The 17,554-nt window shown below is 35.6% G+C and overlaps 2 protein-coding genes across 4 annotated transcripts; both read right to left on the reverse strand.

Moving 5' to 3' along the window:
• Positions 1–268: 268 nt before the first annotated feature.
• Positions 269–3,932, reverse strand: LOC127792643 (BTB/POZ domain-containing protein At3g22104). Of its 3 annotated transcripts, XM_052323235.1 has the most exons (4): positions 3,394–3,929; positions 2,789–2,868; positions 1,004–2,087; positions 269–904 (listed from the first exon to the last, which is right to left on the reverse strand). In XM_052323235.1, the coding sequence occupies exons 3-4, from the start codon at positions 1,910–1,912 to the stop codon at positions 449–451; spliced, it is 1,365 nt and encodes a 454-aa protein (XP_052179195.1). In that variant the 5' UTR covers positions 1,913–2,087; positions 2,789–2,868; positions 3,394–3,929; the 3' UTR covers positions 269–448. The 3 variants fall into 3 exon arrangements, with proteins under 3 accessions (XP_052179195.1, XP_052179194.1, XP_052179193.1); XM_052323234.1 differs by lacking the exon at positions 2,789–2,868 and having other exon boundaries at positions 3,394–3,932; XM_052323233.1 differs by lacking the exon at positions 2,789–2,868 and having other exon boundaries at positions 1,004–2,113; positions 3,394–3,930.
• A 3,792-nt stretch (positions 3,933–7,724) lies between these two features.
• LOC127791472 (scarecrow-like protein 32) lies at positions 7,725–9,988 on the reverse strand. Its single transcript, XM_052321375.1, has one exon. The coding sequence runs from the start codon at positions 9,643–9,645 to the stop codon at positions 8,302–8,304; it is 1,344 nt and encodes a 447-aa protein (XP_052177335.1). The 5' UTR covers positions 9,646–9,988; the 3' UTR covers positions 7,725–8,301.
• Positions 9,989–17,554: the final 7,566 nt, after the last annotated feature.

Genomic DNA, 17,554 nt, shown 5'->3' on the forward strand with positions numbered 1-17,554 from the left:
GCCGAGCAGTCATGGTGATGCAGTGAACATGAACTGGGCACAATTGGGAGATATTGATCAATCAATCTTCTTCTTCATCACTTTCATGCGACTTGTATTTTGATGCTAACTTGCTATTACTGTGCCCCACAATGCGAATATGACACTGAAAGGGACCAATCCAAAGCTGCCTCAGAGAATATAACAGAACATCAAAAGAACACAAGAGAGAAATAACAGTTCTTTCACCTCTTCTTTTCCTGGTTTATATACAGCCAAGAATTCAATCTGTGTCAAACATTCTTTCTCCTCTCAAGTCTCAATCCCTCCTGTGCATTCAGAAAAGACAAAAGGAAATAACTGTTCTACAATCACCAAATCCTCACTTCTCATGCTCTATGTACACATTTAGGGAAAATAACTATGAATATAATAGTAAGCTAAGTAAATGAAGATAAATTATAGTCTGTCATGAACATAGCCTGGGTAAAGATCTAGCACTATTTTGGCTTGACAGTCTTGATTTCATGATTTTGGTCATTTGGGTTTGCATTTTCTTGCAAACTTTCTCCAACTCAAGCACCCTCCATTGCATTCCTTGCAGGTGAGCTCTGAGCTTCTCATTTTCAGCCGAAATGTCGAGCCTTCCTGCATAAAGCACAATTTGGTCACAGGCCTCGTCTTTCTTATCCTTGGTATCAGTGTCGGGGAAACTGCAGGGCGACTCGATGGAGGGATTTGTTTGGTTGGTCTCTTGGAGCAAGTTCTTGAGCTTGCTATGCTGAGAGATGAGAGCTTGGACGGCCGATTTGGATGGAAATCTCTTGTTTTGGGCAAGGTGGATGCAAGCTTCTGATGAGAGTTTCTCATAATTCAGTCCACAACATATGTGTATCTTTTCCTCATCAGATAATCCGGCATGGACCTTGATGAAACCAATAAAATTATTCAAATCAAAACAAGAACCAAATTGTCAATCGCACTTCAAGGTTGTACAATTCAAATCAAGAGTCGGGAGCAGTACCTGTAGATACATGTCCACGGAGTGGTATATACTGTCGTAAGAGTCTCTGGCAGAATCTGGCAGGGCCTTAACCAAAGCGATAAATTTCGATGGCTTCAAATAAGGATCCGGTGCTACTTCTGTTATATACAAGTCCATCAAGGTAGCAACTTTCTTCAATTGAATAAAAGGTACCCTGCATATTCCTTTGTCAAGGAATGACTTCAAGAACCTCAGAACCAAATTCACGTCGTATTGATGGTTCGATCCACTGGGAGATGGGATAAGCAGATTGTCCAGGGTTGCTTGATCTAACAGTGAACCGATCATGCTCTCTAACTTGTTTCTGCAGCATTTGCTGATGTTGAGATGTGGGGAGACTCTGAGAGTCCCGAATAAACTCTTGCAAGAGATAACACTTCGATCCAGAGAATGGAGCTGCCTCACTATAGTCTCGGTTATTTTCTGCTTCTCATCCGATGTAGCGAGAACAAACCTGGATTTCTGGTAATAGAAGAGGAACCTGCTTATGATAGCATGATCAAATCTCCGGGAAAGCATCAATTTTGTCACCATTTCAACCAAATCTAGATTCAAAGCCGCAAGATCTTCAAACCACCACGTTGCTCGAAAGGAGCTACTTTTCAAGCTCTCGGTGCTTCTAGTATCAGAAGAAAACCGAATCCCTGAGCTATCAGGCGAAGAAGTAGACGGGCATGGACTAGTTTCACCAGCCAACACAAGCCTTCCAACCAAAGAATCCAAGCACTTTTGAAGTATGCCCGAAGAGTTCGAAACAGGAAGCAAATCTTGGCACTGCTTCAGAGCTAGCAAAAGCTCAGACCATGTCCAATACCTGATCTCTTCAAGCGATTTCTCGGCTTGCTCAAGTAAATTTAGGGTTCCAGAAACAGGTTTGTTCATTTCCATGAAATGTGCAATGCTGTGCAAGAGAGAAAGATTAGAAGGACTTATCTCAATTTTGCCATTGTTGTAGCAGAACCTTGCCACGAGCTCAAAACTCCCTGCCCCTCCAGGGAAGTCATGGAATATCACCTTTAAATTCTTCACCACGCCGGAGTATTTACCCAATAATTTACTTATTCTGCATGAATAAGAAGATATTATTTTCTGCAGAAGGTCATAGCAACCAGAATTAGAGGATTGAAATAGGTAAGAATATAAAAAAAAACAAAAAAAATGCAGAGACAATAAAAAGACATTAAAAAATGTACATTATAAACACAATCCAAATGCATTATGAAAGTGGATAGCTACCAACACAAATTTTTTGAGAAACTAGTGAAAGACAGAAATCACAGGTGAATGCATCATAGCAACCAGAATTAGAGGATTGAAATAGGTAAGAATATAAAAGAAAACAAAAAAAATGCAGAGACAATAAAAAGACATTAAAAAATGTACATTATAAACACAATCCAAATGCATTATGAAAGTGGATAGCTACCAACACAAATTTTTTGAGAAACTAGTGAAAGACAGAAATCACAGGTGAATGCATCATTAGGCAATGGGAAAATGGAAAGGAACAACTTAAAAATCAAAACACACACTCAAAACGAACACAAAAAAAAAAAAAAAAAAAAAAAAAATTGACAGTAAAATCGAAAAGTCCCCAAAGAATTGGCAATAGGGAAATGTAAAGATGCAAGAGAAGTATGAATTCAATTGCAAAAATGGAAGTATTAAGGGCTTAAAAGTCCACAAAAACAAAAAAACAAAATAAGAAAAAAAGCAGCATTGAATTAGCAAACCAGAAAGTGGGAAGAAAAGGCAAGTCTGTACCAAATTCCTGCAAAAGAATGGTGAGAGGTCGTTATAGGTAATAAATTGTTGAAGGGAGAACTCATGCAAAGGGGTCCGACCTGCTGATGATCCCAGCAAACAAGGGAAAGAATAGTCATTAATACAAGGCGACAACTCTCTCGAGTCTCTCTCTACATCTATATATCACTCTTAAAAGGAGCGAAACAAGTAAATAACGACTTGAGAATGTAACGCTTTAAAGCTCCATACTAGCAGCAATAAATGATGCAGAGGTTAAACGCAGAAAATGGGATTGGAACTAGAATTGATAAGTCTCCATATTTGCTGCAAAATGGGTGAAAACTAAATGATGGGAAGAAAGAAGAATTAAAAAAAAATGTTCAGATTACAGAAGCATAGAAAAAGTGAAGGTTATAGGCTTGTATTTATGTAAAATATGGTTCTAATGTTCAGTTGAGGAGAGGATTTTGACGTTTTCACGTAGTAATAAAACAAAGAATAGAAAATTTTTCCCTGTGAATCTAGACAAAACCAATTAACAAGCAATAAAACAACTTAGATTTTGGACTCAAACAGAGAGGAAGGATAGAACGGAACCCCAAGAAAGCATTGGTTGAGCTTACCTTGTCCACAATGAAAACCGCTTCGCCATTGACATCCACTTCAAGATCACAAGGGACATCCATGACCCAGATAAAGAAAACCCAAACCCGCCTCAAATCCAGAGACCCTTTATTGGAAATTGAATCAGAAATATAGAGAAAGATCAACAGGCCTACAGAGACAAGTCATATTCCTGGGGTGGGCAAGAAGACAGAGGGAAAGAGTTTGCCTCTGGCTCTGCAAAACGCTTAGTCAATTGGAGCACAGGCTGTGGCTCTCAAACTGGTGGAGAAGAAAGACAAGAGTGTCCGAGAAGCAACGAGATGTAAAATTAATATACATATATATAAGAGTATAAAAACAAGGGTTGGCAAGTAAGGACAGAGAAAGAAAAACAAGAGTTGTCGAGAGCCCACTAATCTGGTTCTGACATTCCTGCTAAGATGGTATTTTATGCTAATTTGGGGATAGCCTTAAGCTTGGAAATGAAGCTTTTTTTCTGGCTTTGCTTCAAAACTTGCGAGCCATTTTCATCTCTGCAAACTTCACCCAACTACCCATATATTTATATAAGGTCCCTCTCTCTCTCTCTCTTTTGCAGTGCCAGAGGGAGGGAGATGAAGGGATAATTCCCCATTTTGACCCTACAACTGGAGTGGGTCCCACTGGGAAGTCCATTTTACGCAAATCAAAATGTTTCGAGTTAACATTTACCCGATTGTTCCCCGTTTAATCCTGTGGGGATCCTCCCACTGATATATATAAATTTTTTAATCCAGAACTGATTATTTGGACGTCCATGTAGCCATGTAGGTGATGAACGGCTCTGATCTGCAGTTTGGATGGTCTGGACTGAATGGGACCATCAATTAGATCATCATGTACTTAGCATTAGATCATCATCTTGTCATATTTTGTGTTAAAAGAAGTGTTACTCATTTTTTCACTCAAAAAGAAGGGTTGTAGTAATAAACAATACTCACCTTCTCTTCTCTTGAATCAAAGCTCTAATTGTAGACTTTTGTGTATTTATTTGGACCCCTTGTTTTGTGTCATTGAAAAAATATCATCTATCATAGGTGCTTTAATTTAATTATTACTAGTAACATTTTGCCTAATCCTAATAATGTTTGTGTCTTAATTTACTAAATTATTGTTTAATTATGTACTCATGGGCCTTTAACCTAACATATCCTTTTCAATATCCTAAGTTATGGTTTAAATATCCTAAATGATAATCACATTCACATACCATTAAGAAATTTCGCCAACAAGAAATTTAAAAGATGGTGATGCCACGTTCTAAGTCTTCATTCAAATAATTTATCTTTTTTATAATTATGTTATTTAATTAAATTTTTTTGTTGATTAATCATAAATTAAAGAGTAATGATATTCATCTCCAATAAAAATAAACAGTAATGATTTAATAATCCAGAAGTATTTTCAAAAAAATAAAAGAATACTTGAAAGATTTTTTTTATATTTTTTAAATAAATATATAATATTAATTAAATACTTTTATATGAATTATCCCATTATAGTTGTTCAATAACATTACACATAAATTTAGATCCATGCTCTGATTGTGCCGCGTGGCAGGTGATGAGATGATGTGTACCGTGTACCGGCGCAACACCGGAGACAATCTCCAACGTACAAGATGTGATATGCGCCCACTCCACCGTCCGTTCGTGGGCTGTTGGGAGGTGAGGCGGGAGTCACGTGACTACCCCTGCTTGAATGACGTTAATGCCCCTTGATGGGGTTGTATTTACGATATTACCACTTCGGGCACGTGGAATTGGAATGCTTTTTATCGGGGACTCGGGTCGCTCGCTGTGTGCTCTTTTTCCGGGTTACTTTATTTCGATCGGATACGGAGCGGACAAACTTTAGGAGCACTGGCAGAGTCCGATATTAAAGCGAGGATGAGAAGGGTATTTTTGTCTTTTAACTGTATGGACTTTGCGTTTTTCTTTTTGGGATAATGATGCGCCAAAAGATTCGATCCCTTCATCATTATCCAATCATCTCTCGGATATTCGAAAGCGGAAAATAAAAAAATTGCGGAAAAGGGCTTTTACGTCGTCGTATAGTAAATAGCTAAAAACTATATACGAAGTGTTTGTTAAATATTTATTTATATTTGAGTAATGATAAAAAAAATCGTTAATTATAAGTAACTTAAAAATAATAACTCTAAATTCTCATTGATAATAAAAAAACGTTATTATTGATCAAAAAATTAGATTTTTAATGAAAAGTGACCCTAAATTATAAGTCCATTTTATCTTTGATTCACTCCAATGTAAGATTTATATATACCCCCATAACACTGAAGTAAAGACTATTTATACCGAATCAACATTAAGAATGGGGATTAATTTGCTTAATTGGTTAACTGATATAAGAATAAGTGGTTTGATTTAGACTTGTGCAGGGTCAATCCTGAGGGTGAAAAACCAAGGTGGTTGCTTAGGGCCTCCATCTAGGGGCTAGTCCTAAGGCTAGACGACTTGGCCCATCTCATATTTAATTTGAAGTTAAAAAATTTAAAATAATGGAAATAAAGAAGATAATTTTTATGGGGAAAAAAATCACAATTAATGGACAGCATAATCACTGTCACTTATATATATATATAATATTATATAATAAAATATATAATAAATAAAAGAAACAGCCGAAAAAAGCCTCATATAAAATTTTAGGGGCTCACTTATATATATATATATATTGTTATATATATTTCTCGCATCACCCCGCATGGGTCAGACTCAGTCCGATAGACTGGCCCAATCACCCAAGGCCAAGAAGGCCCGGACGACCTCATTAAGGAAAGTCCAGACTCCACCAAAAATCCGGAACTCGTAAAGCGAGCATATGGCGAGCTCCCGATAATCTCCCAACGAGCTCCAAGCAATCGACTAACGAGCTCCTGAAATATCCTGCAGATCGCTGCCCCATCCAGGTCGCTGGCCTAAAACCTCCAGTTCGCATGAGTGGCAAAGCTGTTGAGAAGTCAGAGGTAGGGTCCGATCACTTTATCTGTAACAGCCCATGCCCCTCGTAATGAGGATCCCACTCCCGATCTTGTGAAGGCGATAAGAACTGTTTGTCCCCTATTATACAATCACTGTATTTTTATATATTATCTAAATTGTAAAAGCCCCTCAGTATAAATGAGAGTCAAAGAGACCATGAGGGGCAAGGACAGGAGGAATAATCAGATACCGCCACTCTGAGAGAATAATCAGACTGCGGTCGTAGACTAGGTATCGTTATGGCCGAACCACGTAAAGATTCTGGTGTACACGCTTGAAATTTTGGGAGGGTGGTTTTTCTTTTCTTCTGGGTATTTTTGGATTGACTCAACGCGACCCAAAACGAATCATGATCGACCGAAATTGAACGTCGACATATATAATATTATATAATAAAATATATAATATTTAGATTTTAGGAGCTCCATATAAAATTTCACTTGGGTCCCTAAAATCTGAGGATCGGGCTAGACTTGTGTTGCCGCATTCCGGTAGCTGTGAAAACTTGGGGCATGAAGGTGACTGTTCATAACCATTAAAGGACATGCAAGGTGGTCCAGCATCCTACTTTCATATCGATGTTCAAATTTGTTCTTATTTTTGGTTTGCAGAGCTGTTTTCCTTAATTTTTCTGGATCCATCTGATACATCTTCAGCAAATGCAAGAGAAAGAAAGATGAAAAATATGTAAATATATATCCCAAAAAAAGGAATCTTTTTTTGGTTGTTGGTTGTATAATTAAAGGAATATATGCCTTCAATTATTTTCCTTTTTTTTAATCTTGTTCTTCGTTTCTTTGTCAACCCAGATACCAAACATGGGATAATAATTGTGATTCTTCTCTACAAATAATATATAACACAATATTTATGATTGTTATTTAATAGTAGTTTCCATACAAATTGAAGCTCTAGAAGAATTGCCATTTTTCAAAATAAATAGCACTTAAAATTGGAGAGGCTCGTTTGGTTGGTATTTCGCAATTGACTACGTTGAATAGTAAATCAGCATCTCAACTATTTAATTAATTATGAGGTAAACTTATGAGAAGGATATAACTTTATATTTCATATTATTATTTTTATAATTAGCTAGAAATTAATTTAACTATAAAGGTGTGTTTGATAGCATTTAGTTAGAAAAAAAAACATTTTCTAACTTACATGGAAAACAAAAACCATCTCCCCTTTGATGGAATTTTCTATAAAAAAGAGGTAAAAATATGCTTTAATGGTTGTACCATGAAATTTAATTCCATGAAAAATATAATGTGTTAAACATCAAAGATAAAATTTAATTTCTTAAATATGATATTTTTTATATATTTTTTATGCTATCAGAAACAGTTTAAGAGAAGTGGGGAAAGAGGTAAAATAAACTATCACCCTGCAGGCAAATGTTTGAATAAGAATTAAAGTTCCCAGCTGGTTAATTCCTTTCTCTGAAACTCTACAGAGCCTGCAAAGGTAGTGAAACACAGTATTCAAGCTTTTGTCTTCATGCACAAGACATCATCTTCATTTTCTGTCTTTGCCTTTCATGTGATGCTAACTACCATATAGCTAGAAGCTCCAATGCAAAGGTTAGCTTGAATTCATTCTCAAGGCCCCTTTTCCTTCTTTTTGCCTTCTTGGCTTGTCCCCCATTGCAGCCTTTTGATAAAGCAAGGAAAAGGAAAACTCATTTGTCACTGCCCTTCACTTGGACCACTCCAAATTTGAAAACAAAGCCTACTACTAGCTACCTCCATGCTTATTCATACATAATTCCGATACAGAATTCTCATATAGAATGAGGTGACAACGAGTACTCTCGCGCTCTAAACCCAACTTTGTTAATAATAAGCCAGCGTTATTTTGTATGAAATTTTGTTTAAGACTTCAGTCCTCGAACCCTACTGGGACCCAAGCTGTAGCATACACTGAATTGTGGCCTTTCCATGTTAGAACCAACATATCATCGTCTTTCTTCATTCCCCAGCCACTGGCATGTTCATTTAGCAAGAGCTTTACTTCCCTAACAGTCTCATCATCAAATGGAACCCCATAACAACCAGCGTTTCTCATTCTCTGAGACAGCCTAGCTCCGGATTCTAGCCTCTCTATCCTTTGATTCCCTTCGAACCCGATGATGTTTTCGATTTTGTGGCCAATATCAGCTTCATATTCCACTCTCTGGGGGCTATCTTTGGGCAGAAAGGTTTCTAAGGCATCGAAAGGAATCCATAGGTAATTGAAAGAAGTGGCTATCCTTGAAGTTAGACTAGAAGCAGCTAAATCAGAGTCTTCATCCACAATGATGATAATGCGAGGGAAAAGGCCCTTGACTATTTCAAGGAAAGTTTCTCGAAATGAGAGGCCTTGAGCAGTCTCTCTTGGCTCATCAGACAAGTAACGCAGCCAATTCTGGCAATTGATCACCAAAGCTTCATCATCCCTAAGGTCTAATGTCAAAGGGTTCAGTTTATTCAACAGTGAGTCATACGGAAAGCTAGAGGGTTCTTTAGAAACTGCTAAATCATCAGTTGGAGATGAGTGATCTTGATCATGAATGACATTGAATTCAAGTAGAACGTCCCTGGACTTGGCGAAATTCGCCAATCGCTGGCCGACTTCTTCGCTTGTCATGTTCAGCAATGGAGGAACAGGCGGCCTCCAAGAAGGCACTGAAATTCTAAGAGAAGGAGGCCCTTCTTGCCTCTTCCCTAATGCATCTATAAAAGTAGGCCACTGCATGCAGTAAGTTATGCTAAAATCTAAGATATGAACTCTTGAACACCCTTCAATTGCCTTGAGAATGGAACTGTTTGATGCACAGAAGCCAAACCTATGCCAAGGGATCAGATCAACGTACCCGGCGAGCTCGATCACCGACATGGACCGCGTCTGAAGGGTGCTGCCGCCGTTGAAACTAATGGCTGCAGGATAAACCCTAGAAGCCCTTGAGATCAGTGCCCTCAAAAACCAAGAAGTCAGCCTCTGGTTTGGATCACCTAAAGAACAAGCTACGTTGTTGAGAACCCACATCACTTGTTGAGCCAAAGTGACATCGTTCCTCTCCAAGGCACTGGCACAGTGGAGAAGAAGCTGCTCTATACAAGCTCCGTCGAGGCTGCCGAGGCAACCTTGGAGTGCACCAGATAGAGAGCTCTGAGTGTTGCTGAAGAGGCTAGAGTTTTGCAGAGGATTAATGGGAGTGGTGCTACCTCTCAATTCTGCTTTCATAGCTTTAACTAGGCTGCTCTGTGTGATAACTGGAAATATATCTACACTGATCAGTATGAGAAAACTAGGGTTTCCTGGCGTCAAACGTGCATGGAATGGAAGAAAAAGGTGATCACACAGGGGTTGCAATTGCGACTTTCTTTGGCACTTTTCTGGTCGGCGTTGTGAAAATTAGGGTTTGATCTGATGGTAGATGAGAATTTGCAGGATGAAGAAACATGAGGCCTTGAAGGTTGGAGACCTGGACATGGCCACGCAAGCTTAACAGTTGCTCCGTGAGAAAGAGAAGAGAGAGGGAGAGAGAGAGAGAGGATTGAAGGCTAGTCTATCACCTACTAGCAATGGCCATATATATATACACATATAAATACTCAAAGCAAAAGCTCCCGTTGGATAACTACGGGATGCTATAGAGCCAAAATGGTGTATGTATAGTAAAATGAACCCAGAGTTTTATCATTTTGTGAACTAAAATGACAACACTACCTGAGCTTTCCTTTTATTTGAGATCTCTTTTCCTTAGTTCTTAGATTAGAAGACAAACAGAGAGTTTGGATTCTTTCACCTAGCTAGCTGTATATTTCTTTTTAGTTCAATAATTGCATGATCACCAAAATTAAATTAGCTATATATCTTCACAAAGCCTTAGACCCGTAAGGTTGGTTGAGGATTATAATTATGGATCCAGAATCCAGATAGAATGATAGGCTAACTCTATATTCTTCTTAAATCCTCAATTATCATTCAAAACCATGAGCTAATAGCGATTAAGTAAGTAATTTTTGGCTGAATCGGGCCAAACCGATATCAGTTTAGAACCACGTTTCTGAGATGCTATTCTCCTCAAATTTGGCTCTGTGTAGTTGTTAGGAAACCATAACTACTCGAGTTAGTTTGGCAACAAATTAATAGAGCCCTATGATCCTAAGCTAATTTGGCCGATTTTAATGATTACTTCTAATCTCTCTTATCCTCTTTAGACATGCGATCAGGTTTCTAAAGAATAGGTTAAAGAAGCTGTCTCAGCCGGCCATTCTTTTGTCGAATTTACGCTCATGAAATGCCATACAAGTATATAACATTATTTTTTTTCTTGGCTAATTTGGTTCTCTCCCTAGTGATTGATGGCAACCCTTTATTCCATATCCATGATATATTAGATATCTATTTGGTTGCTTGTGATATATAATGCCAGAGCAAAAAACAAATGCACATCCATGCATGAAGACAGACAAGCCCAATTCACTTAAAAATGTAACACCATGTAATGGTTAAAGACTAGCTACAGAATATATATATATATATAACATGTCAAATTTTTTTTCTTTGTCATGATTAGGCTTATTAGTAAATATACAAGGGAGTGGATGGTAGGAGAAAAGTTATACAGTCACTTCAAGTTTTGCATGTCTCCTATAGTTGGAGGACAAAAATATATAAATTAAACTTACACTTTTTAAGTGTAAAATTAACAACTATTTTAACCGTTATTAATAGATTTAACGAAAAGACTAAAATAATTGGCGCATAGCCCTTATTTAATTATTATAAAAATGCATAACCTCTCCCTCTAATTTAAATATTTTATAAGTAAAATTGACCCATAAAACAGATTTGGTAAATAATAATTGACACATAATATTCGTGTGTGTTGTGCATTAAGTTTATTTTTAATATTTGTGTCATTTAATCCTTTCTTATTTCTTTCTCTTTTTTTGGGACACATTACATCGAGCATCTTTAACATTTGATAAAGAAAAGTAGAACTGCTTGAGTTATTAGAAATAATAGATACATTTTATACCACTAAAATTAGAGATAAAATAGTCATTTTGTGCTTGATTTTAAAAGATCTCACTCCCATCCCCCCACTCTCATTGTCACTCAAGACGCCTGTTGGAGGTTTGTAGGACCACATTGGTAGGCTCGCTCTCATCTTTTTGTAAATTCCAACTCTTTTCCACTATAGGCAAACAATAAAACAAAATTATCCCAATTTTTAGAAGTATAGATTGTGAAAGATAAAAAATGAGAAAGAGAATTAGAAGCTTTGGACATCTCTATAGTATAGGTGTTCCAACCATTTTCTTCATCAAGTAGACAAAACTCTAAAAGCCATAAAGATAATATGATTTGTGTGTTGAACCAAAACCCTAATGGATGAGCACAAAGACTTCTAATTGACAAGAAATTCATAATTATTATTTGAGGGTGTAAAGTGGAGAGAAAGATGGCCAACAGAAAAAGATGGTTGAATTAGTAATCCAACCAAGTTGAGAAATAGAACCCCATCGCGCTGATAGGCTTCTGTAAAGCTAATGAACCCATCACCACTTCCATATATATATATATATATATATTTTCTCTTAAAAAGGAGTTTGCAACCACTACCTTTTAGATGTGCATTCAATAAATTAACCTTACTATTAGTTTTCCAACAACATCATGAACCACACACACACACACATATATCATTAATACATTCCCTCCCAAACCATATGGCAACTAAACACACAAACAAACCCATTATCCCCAAATTCATTGTTTGATTCTCAAGAAAATCCATAAAAAATAATATTTGGTAGATTCTCATAAACCTAAAAAATAGAAATTTTCCTTCATTGAACCATCGACGTCATTCTGCATTATATTTGCATCGTAATTATGTGGACAATCATTGATAGGATTCTAAATCGCATTGTGAAGCCAATTGCTAGAAAGAGAGGATTAAATGCCTACTGTAAGATAAGATGGGATTTAGAGAATGTGGAAGGAGGTAGAAGGAAGAAGGGGGACAGCGTTACAAGAGTAATTAAATATTTTTAAAAATTTAAGAGAAAAATGAGACAAGTTTAATAAACTCAAAGGAGGATTCTATCTATTTTTATGACCAAGGGATTTCGTGTTTTTTTTTTATCAAATCTTAAATATATCGAGTGTAATTTTTACTTTATTTTTATTTTTATTTAGTACATAGCATAAAAACTCACAAATGATTAATAAAACCTTAGGCTAGAGACCTAAAAAACAAACTCTAGGGACAAATAATAAGCCCAAACCTAAACCTAAAACAGAGCTAAAATAAAAAACATGGGAGCGCTAAGCAATACAATGACTCTTTGGCCCTCCAAACCCTTAGGCTGGCCATCTAAAAAACAAAGTCCATAGAGACAAATAGCTTATCCTAATTAACCTTCCTTTATCAAAGCCAAAACAAAAAACATGGGAGCCCCAAGCAAAAGGATCGATGACTCTCCCTCTCATAGAAGCTAGGAAACCTTGATCAGAAGGCTAAACCAACACAAATTAAAACATCACAACACCAACAAAAGGCCTCTAAATATCAAGACACTCAATAAGGCTTGGCATATAATTAAACTACTAATTTTATTGGTCCAAATTGACTAAACACCTTTATTTTTTCTTAAAAAGATGAGAATGGTGCCTGAAACTACACCCTTCCTCTCAAGAAACCACTTCTTATTTTGCAAGCCATAGGACAATTAGCCTCGATTTATGCTTTTATGGGGTCTCAACATAACATTTCCCATATTCAACTAAATATTTAGGATTGACATCCTCTCTTCAACACTTCCTCCCACCCCTAATTTTTCCTTCTCCTAAAGACTAAAGACAATATAGCCAAACTAAGAGCAATGAAAGTGTAAAGCAATTAAGAAATGAATAAGGTTGTGAATGAGTCGAACCCACAAAAGTTAGATCTTGTTTGTTTAGAATTTTATTAGACTTCAGCCTAAACCCAAACTTGAGTCAAACTCTAAAAATTAGGCTTAGACTTATTTATTTAGAAAGTCATTGAGTTTGAGCTTAGGCTCATACCCAACTCATTTATTTTTAATGAGCTTTAAACTAACCTTAAGCAAGCTTTGAATAAGTCCTAAGTGAGGTTTATACTAGCCTAAAGTGAGATTTATACAAACATATTCACAAGTCTTTAAATTTAAAGGTCACTACAAGCTTGATTTCAAACTATTTTTTGCAAAATATATAAAATTAGTGTATTTTAATATACATATATTATAATCTTAAATAATATGAAAAAAATATTAATTATAAGAAACAGACATTATTTTGAAATATGCTCCAAATAAGTCTATAAACGATCTTAATTATAAATGAGCCTACAAACAAACCACTAACAAGCTTGTTCACAATGCCAAGAGTTTAGCACTTTAAAATTTAGGCCTGGTTAATCTAGATCATCTCTAATTACAAAACGATTATCCTAAAATATGGTTGATTTTTCAATTTAATCAGCTGGGTCAAGACAAGCCAATTTAATTTTACAATGGAATTATTTTAATTTTTTTACAAAAATAATTGTCACTGGTTTTAAGAGTTTCTCATTAATTTTTTTTTGTCATCATCTACCTCGATCTTTTACTAAAGACTTGTTCCACTGCTCTAATCACAAAAGCCTTAATGCTAAATCCTCTTTTCTAATTTTGGACCCATACTCCAATCATAAAGTAACACTAAACCATCTAGAACTCAAAAATATATGCAACGACACTGATTTGACTTTGATTTTCAGTTTAAACCTGATCCATGATCACTCCTAATAGTTGTCTTGCTAGCTCTAACTGTTGACTAGAATATATATGTATGAATGATCACGTGCTGGTAGCATATAAAATTTAGTGTCAGATTGCTTTGCTGACATTATTGTTGCTGGTAATATTTGACAATGGAAAAGTGCAAGACGCACATGAAGACAGGCCTCTCTCACTTTGCAGAGAACAATATTCCAGCAAAATCTCAATGTTCATGCACAATCAAAGGGACAGCTTTCTATATTGATGTTGGAATAGAATCCATCTCCATTATATATATATATATATATGCAGCCTCAGCATCTCCCAAGTTATTCAAAATTGAAAATTGCAGGCTGATCTCATTACAACCCATTTATCAGAATGATATATGGAAGAAGAAAGAGTGCAGAATGCCGATATATATGATGGCAATATTTTCTTGTATATATATGGATATATGTGGAATATTTATGGATTTTCATAAAGAAACATAGTTGACGTACCACAGTGCTTTTTTTTTTTTGCATCTCAACTACTCCATTTAGAGCATTTTAGTTTTGAAATATTGTACTTCATTTGTGCTTTGGTGTTTATATTCAATTAATGGAATAACCCGTATTATATTGCAATGTAATTGTATTATTAAAAAGAATAAACTTTTTGTATACATTTTCTAAATATCTTTTTTAAATAAATAAATGATGCCGAAGGGAGAATCATCAAATCTTGTAGTTGGACCAGTGACTCAACACATGAGGTTGAAAGGCATGGCTTAAAATTAATCCAAATAGCAGGCCAAACTCTTCATCCTTTTTCATCCAAAAACCTGTTTTTGAACCTTGTTTTTGTTTCATGTTGGGTGTGATTTAATGACACACGCAAGCCAAACTCTTCATCCTTTTTCATTTGTAACATGCAATTGCTTTCCAACATGATTCACAATTAGACAGTGACACCCTCAAATTTACCCACATGCGACAATTATAAGTCCATGATCACTTTATTTTTAATCATTAAATAAATCATAATTAAGCATTGTAGATTTCACCTCAAGGTTGCTTCAAATATCAAAACTCATCTATAATTTTGTTGTTACATAGTTATAGTATAGAATAAAACAAATAAGACTTGTTAGGAACTACGTACTCTTAGACATGATGATAATAAAAGCTCACTACTGTTAAATAATATTTGGTTTGAACCATAATTACTATCAAGAAAATAAATCCGTTACCCAAGTTCCACTAACATACACAATGATGGGTCTTATAATTATGCCCTACACCATGATTAGGGTCTACTTTTCACGAATGAGTTCTGCATTTAAGATTGGATCTCCTGGCCTATAAAAACAAAAAGGGAAAAAAAATTCCTGAACTATTATTACCTTGATGGTCCCTTTATTAGCTTGTCGATGGTAAATGAAAATTCAATTTCAGACAAATTGCAGCAATTCGAAGGTGCCACTCGGTGATGCATTGTTTTTTTGCGGGGTAGAGTTACTATCATAACATCTCTCATCAAGTGATAGAAATAATCGAATTAACTTATTTTCATAAGTCTACACGAACTTTTCAGGGGTCACTCATCTTTGAGTTACCTTAACTCAAATACACTTAATTCAAGAGTTTTTTTATCCACATTCAGCCCAAAATGTATCTAGCTGATTTTGTTTCTTCCCTTACAATTCTCAATATATATACTAGCTTTTCTAGAGTTCATTCTTAAACCTAATCTTGAGCTCTTAGGGTATTACATTCTCCTCCATTGAGCATATAGCGTCTTCGTCATATGACCTTATAATTGATCTCAGATCTTTTCCCTTTTGGGGGTTGTCATCCTAGAAGCTTGTCAAGAGCCGCTCCTTGTTCAGGCTCTTGCGCCCCAACGTCACTCTCTACCCTCATCGGACCGTCTTATTCAAGGGTCGACTCTGATACCACCTATAACATCCCACATCGAGCGATAAGAAGGACCGGATCAACTTTACTCTGATAGGCCTACGAGAATTTTTTCAGGAGTCACCAATTCTTGAGCTACCGTAACTCAAGCACGCTTAACCCAAGAATTCTTTATTCACATTCAGCCCAAAATGTATCTAGCTATAGTGTTGTTTCATTTCTTAATATCATCAATATATATACTAGTTTTTCTAAAATTTCTTCTTGAATTTGACCTTGAACTCTCGAGATATTACAAGTATACCTTCGTAAAATGTTGACAATATATGTCACTAAAAATGACTTAACTAATGAACAAATATTTCATGATAGATATGAAAATAACATATATATATATATATATTCACAATATGCATGGACCATGGAGATAGGGTTCAGTAACCTGTAGAATCTTGTTAGCAGCGGGAAAAATAGGTCAGATACGGCAGCTTTCTATTATTATTTACGTAACATAATTGGTTTGAGAAGAGGTCAAATTGCAATTGACATATGAGTCTTGGTTTGTTTTGGTTTCAAGACACCTTTATTTATTTTTTATGTAACTTTCACTTTTGATATAGGATATATATATTAGCATTATAAAAGATATAATTACATATTATAAAGATGAATAGATATAGAATTTACATAATCCAATTTATTTACCAACATTTAAGGCTTGGTAGCATGGTCATAAATTAAGCTAATCACACTAGGTAGGGCTATTAAGAGTCTCTTTAGTTTTGGTGTATTTTTTTAAGTATAATTGTTCTTTATTAATTTTCTTCAAATGTATCATTCAGTAAAATATTGCTGTGTGTTTTTAAAGTATAACTATTTCCTTCAAAAAAAATTAGATTAAGCTGATTTTAATCCAAAGCAAGGAAAGCCCATATAAGTTTGTGTTTCAATCTTAGCATCCATCCAATGTAGGGTAGGGTAGGGTAGGGTTGGGTTGGGTTTATAACATTCAATTTTGAGATTAAATTTCCTCAAATTATGAGGGCTTGGAGTGATTGTTCATTGTTGGGCTAAAGCAGCCTGCAGAGTGACTGTTCGGCTAAGTATTATTTCATTTCAGGCCCACTTCATATGACGCCGCTGTTCATTTCCCTTGCTCCTGTCGACAAATTGTTAGAGCAGGCCCATATTTCATGTAAAGCCCAGTTTCTTGCAAAATTGATTTAGGTAGTTGCTGAAATTGGATTAGAGTGTGTTTGATAACATAAAAATTTTATGGAAAATGTCACATCTAAAAAATTGAATTTCATCTTTATTGTTTGACACACTATATTTTCTGTGGAATTAAATTCTATAGTACAATTATTAAAGTATGTTTTGACATATTTTTTATGAAAAATTGTATTTAGATGGATAATTTTTGTTTTCCATGTAAATTAAAAAATATTTTTT

This window comes from Diospyros lotus, chromosome 15 (assembly GCF_014633365.1).
Source record: "Diospyros lotus cultivar Yz01 chromosome 15, ASM1463336v1, whole genome shotgun sequence".
NCBI classification, from domain to species: Eukaryota; Viridiplantae; Streptophyta; class Magnoliopsida; order Ericales; family Ebenaceae; genus Diospyros; species Diospyros lotus.

Bases quoted from the DNA above. Each gene is read 5' to 3' on its own strand.
- LOC127792643 (XM_052323233.1), bottom strand. From the start codon at position 3,456: ATGGATGTCCCTTGTGATCTTGAAGTGGATGTCAATGGCGAAGCGGTT. The intron at 2,114-3,393 runs GTAAGCTCAACC...GACCTTCTGCAG, and splicing joins CGGTTTTCATTGTGGACAAG to AAAATAATATCTTCTTATTC. The intron at 905-1,003 runs GTACTGCTCCCG...GGTTTCATCAAG, and splicing joins CCGTGGACATGTATCTACAG to GTCCATGCCGGATTATCTGA.
- LOC127791472 (XM_052321375.1), bottom strand. From the start codon at position 9,645: ATGAAAGCAGAATTGAGAGGTAGCACCACTCCCATTAATCCTCTGCAA.